Consider the following 4275-nt stretch of genomic DNA (forward strand, 5'->3'; position numbering starts at 1 on the left):
AATAATAATTCATATGAAATTTTCTTTATAATTAATAAATTAGAAAATCTAATAAAATATAAATATATTTTGTAAAACCGATTTCTTTTCGTGTAATTTTATTACTAATATTATATAGTATATTATTTATATTAAATATTAATTTATGTATTTTTATTTATAATTATATATTTTTTTTAATTAATTAAAGGAACAGAAATAATTTAATAGAAAATGTAAAGAAAAATATATTAGGAATGAAAATAAAGATTAATATCTAAAAAACTTGAATATTCAATATATTTCTTTCATAAATCTAAATTAAAATTTTAATCCAAACATAATATTGTATATCGAGTTAAATTAAACGTTTCAACGTAATATCAAATTGTTGATTTTTTTACAATTAGTAAATCAATATAATTTTATCATATCAGAAAAGACAGAAATATAAAACGGAAAATAATTTCCCAATTCATAAGAATCTGTCGCAATATTAGATTAGAAAAAGAGAGAAGAAAAGAAAACCAGTCTTGCGAATCTCGGTGAAACAAATGTAGCCGAAGGTAGTTAACACGCAACAATCTTGTCCTTGGCTTGTAGACATTAAGTATAAAGGAAACGACCATTACGGGAGCAGATTGAAGAAAACTTCGATGTGCAATCATGCCCGCGAACGAAGAAATTTTAAACATGACTTCGGATCAAATAAGAGACAATTTATTCGGAAAAGCTTGCGATGATAGTATGCAGAACAATTTTGATTGTGAATCTTCTGATGATGATAAAGAGGACTATCAAAATGTTTGCTCACAGTCTATTGTCAAAAAAAATTTCAAAGAAATTTGTAATTACAAAAGTCTTCCAGTACGAGAAATCCATATGAAATTCATGAAAAGCTTCGTTAATTTACTTTTGGAAGAAGCAGTTTTTGAGGTAAGTTCATCGTTGAAATTAATTATTACAGAAATATGATTATTACAAAAAAATGACTTGTTATTAAAATAAACAATATCTGATTTGTTATTTTTAGTTCTGAATTAAGATTTAGTGATAATATTGAGTAATTATATAATAAAAAATATTTAAGATAAAGAAAATTATTTGATTGATTCTCATAAAGTTATTTTATGATGATTCTTTAAGTTAAAAATCACATTGATATTCAATTGCGATAATATCAATTTATTGACTATTATTGATTAAAAAATAAATTTCATTTTTCATATAAATATAATGCAATTTTTTCTTTACTTCCAATTAATAATATGCAATTATTCGTATTAATTTTCAATTTTTATAATAATACAATAGAATATTAATGAATTTTGATAATATTTTTGTTATTGTTATTAAGTAAAAGTTCTTGTTCGTCAAAATAAAAAAATATGGTTTTCAATATAATTTATGTTATATATGAGTGTTTCCAATCACTTTTTTTTATTTTAAAGCCATTCACTTTAAAGTATTCAATTATACATATAAACTTCAAATACATTACTATCATAAAAATTTATTTTTTTTATTTTGTCCTTCTATTTTCATAAATTACATTTATATTTCGTAAAAATATAATTTTCTTTCATTATTTGATTTTTAAAATTAACCAGAGGCATTTAATTTATGTATTCATTATTGAAACAAACATTCATTATTCTTATTTTAGAGAATTTGAATAAGTTAAATATTGTGAAGGCAAAAAATTTTTTTTCAGATTTATTTAATTGATATTGATATAATTATCTAATTTAATTTAAAAAAAATCACTTTAAGTAAGTATTATAAAATTTAATTTTTTTATTCCTGTCATTCAATATGACTCAATTGTTCGTTATGCGAGTTTTTTTGCGCTCATTCACGATTCGTTGTTCAATTCATGGACAAAGAATTACGTTGCAAATAGCATTTATGTTACTATTGCAAGACGAAATATTTACGTAATTTCTATGCTAATATATTAAAATATTTAATAGTTAACTTGTAATTTACATAATATCAGCTTAAATAATCATTTGACATTTCTTACAAATCTACTAGATTCTGAAAAATATTTGAATATTAAAACATTTTTCTTTTTTTCTTTTTCATAAATAATTAATTGTAATTATGTTTCAATAAATGTTAAAAAAAAAATAACAATAGTAAATAGAAATTAAGATTTTGGATAATATAGATTTTTAAAATTTCTATTTTTTTAACTTTAACTTAATTTTTTTCTTCCATATTATTAATTCTAAATTCATCTATAATTAATTCATTTAAAATAAATCTAAAAATATATATAAAATATATAATATATTGTATATTATTTAAATTCGAAAGGAAAAAGATGATGATATTATTATGTATATTATATTATTATTTAAAAATATTAAATAAGATATTTCTTGCATCATACAATAAAATTACCTTTCAGGGCACTTTAAGAAGAAATAGAGTAGTAGAGTGGATAGAACCAACAACACTCCATTCAATAATTGATTTAAAATTATCCGACCAGGGATGCTCTTACGAGACACTTTTGACTCTTGCTCACAATGTGATTAAGTATAGTGTAAAAACAGGTCATCCTCGATTTATAAATCAATTATACTCCAGTGTAGATCCTTACGGTCTTCTTGGACAATGGCTAACCGATGCCTTAAATCCGTCAGTTTATACTTATGAAGTTTCTCCAGTCTTCTCTTTGATGGAAGAGGAAATATTGCGAGAGATGAGAAAAATAGTTGGTTGGAAGGATGATAGAAGTGAAGGAATATTCTGTCCTGGTGGTTCTATCGCTAACGGATATGCAATTAATCTGGCACGCTATTACAAGTACTTTATAACTTTTGAAAATTTATTCTATCAATTAATTCATAAAATTTTAAGTTTTTATGTAATAAAATATAATATAATATGTTTATAGATTTCCTCGATTAAAAGAGCTAGGCTTATTCAATACTGGTAGATTAATAATTTTCACATCCAGAGATGCTCATTATTCTGTGAAGAAACTTAGTGCATTTTTAGGAATAGGTACTGAAAATGTCTATGAAGTGAAAACTGATGATAAAGGAAAGATGTGCGTAACAGATTTGAAAATGCAGATCAAAAAAGCTCTTGAAGAAGACGCAATACCTTTGATGGTCTCTGCTACAGCAGGAACCACAGTTTTAGGTGCCTTTGATCCTTTAAAAAATATAGCTGCCATTTGCAAGAACTACAATCTTTGGTTCCATGTAGATGCAGCTTGGGGAGGAGGAGCTTTGATGTCTAAAAAATATAAATATCTTTTGGATGGTATTGAATTAGCAGATTCTGTTACTTGGAATCCACATAAGTTATTGGCCGCTCCGCAACAATGTTCAACACTATTGCTGCGTCATGAGGGTCTTTTACAAGATGCACATGGTTCAAAAGCCAGTTATCTCTTTCAACCAGATAAATTCTATGACACTTCTTTCGATAGTGGAGACAAACACATTCAATGTGGTCGTAGAGCAGATGTACTAAAATTCTGGTTTATGTGGAAGGCGAAGGGTACTCGAGGTTTAGAGAAACATGTGGATCGAATCTTCAAATTAGCACGATACTTCACAAATTACATAAGACACCGAGAAGGTTTTAAATTGATACTCGAACCTGAGTGCACCAATGTCTGTTTCTGGTACGTGCCACCTTCAAAGCGTCAGTTACAAAATGAAGAATTGTTGAAGGCTCTTCAGAAGATTGGGCCAGCTGTAAAAGAGCGTATGATGAAAAAAGGATCGATGTTAATCACGTACCAACCTTTACGAGAGCTACCTAATTTTTTCAGACTTGTTTTACAAAATTCTGGATTGACAGAGATTGATATGAGATTTTTTGCAGAAGAAATCGAGAGGCTCGCCATTGATTTATAGAATTGATTTTTTTTATAAAATTTTAAATTCTAATAATACAAAATTTCTCATTCAAAGAATTTTTGTTTATAACAGTATAAAATATTTTTTTTAATAATAATCAATTATTTGTTCGATCGATCAAGTATATTATATATAATATTATATATAATTATATATATATAATATTATATATAAATTATATATAATACATTGATAGATTGATTTTCGATTTATTTTTTTTTTAAAACATTATTTCGTGATAAATTTCATGTTTATTTCTTTTAAATTACATTAAGCTTTTATTTCGAAATATGGATTATTTAAATAACAAATACGCTTTTTAAAAAGAAAATTAAAATTAACTACATTATATTAACTTTCATGTAGAATTATACATGACTCAACATCCATTTAATTTCATTTAAATTCT

At 24.9% G+C, this 4275-nt stretch overlaps 1 protein-coding gene across 1 annotated transcript in view; it reads left to right on the top strand.

The window, feature by feature from the left end:
* Nucleotides 1–3944, top strand: part of LOC102681436 (cysteine sulfinic acid decarboxylase) — a 7339-nt gene extending 3395 nt beyond the window's left edge. The window contains exons 2-4 of the mRNA XM_006607327.2: nt 583–915; nt 2396–2796; nt 2888–3944. Coding sequence (XP_006607390.1) covers nt 646–915; nt 2396–2796; nt 2888–3863 — 1647 coding nt within the window. The 5' untranslated portion in view covers nt 583–645 and the 3' untranslated portion in view covers nt 3864–3944. The remainder of the gene's footprint in view (nt 1–582; nt 916–2395; nt 2797–2887) is intronic.
* Nucleotides 3945–4275: the final 331 nt, after the last annotated feature.

This window comes from Apis dorsata, unplaced genomic scaffold, assembly GCF_000469605.1.
Source record: "Apis dorsata unplaced genomic scaffold, Apis dorsata 1.3 scaffold_4, whole genome shotgun sequence".
Classification (NCBI taxonomy): Eukaryota; Metazoa; Arthropoda; class Insecta; order Hymenoptera; family Apidae; genus Apis; species Apis dorsata.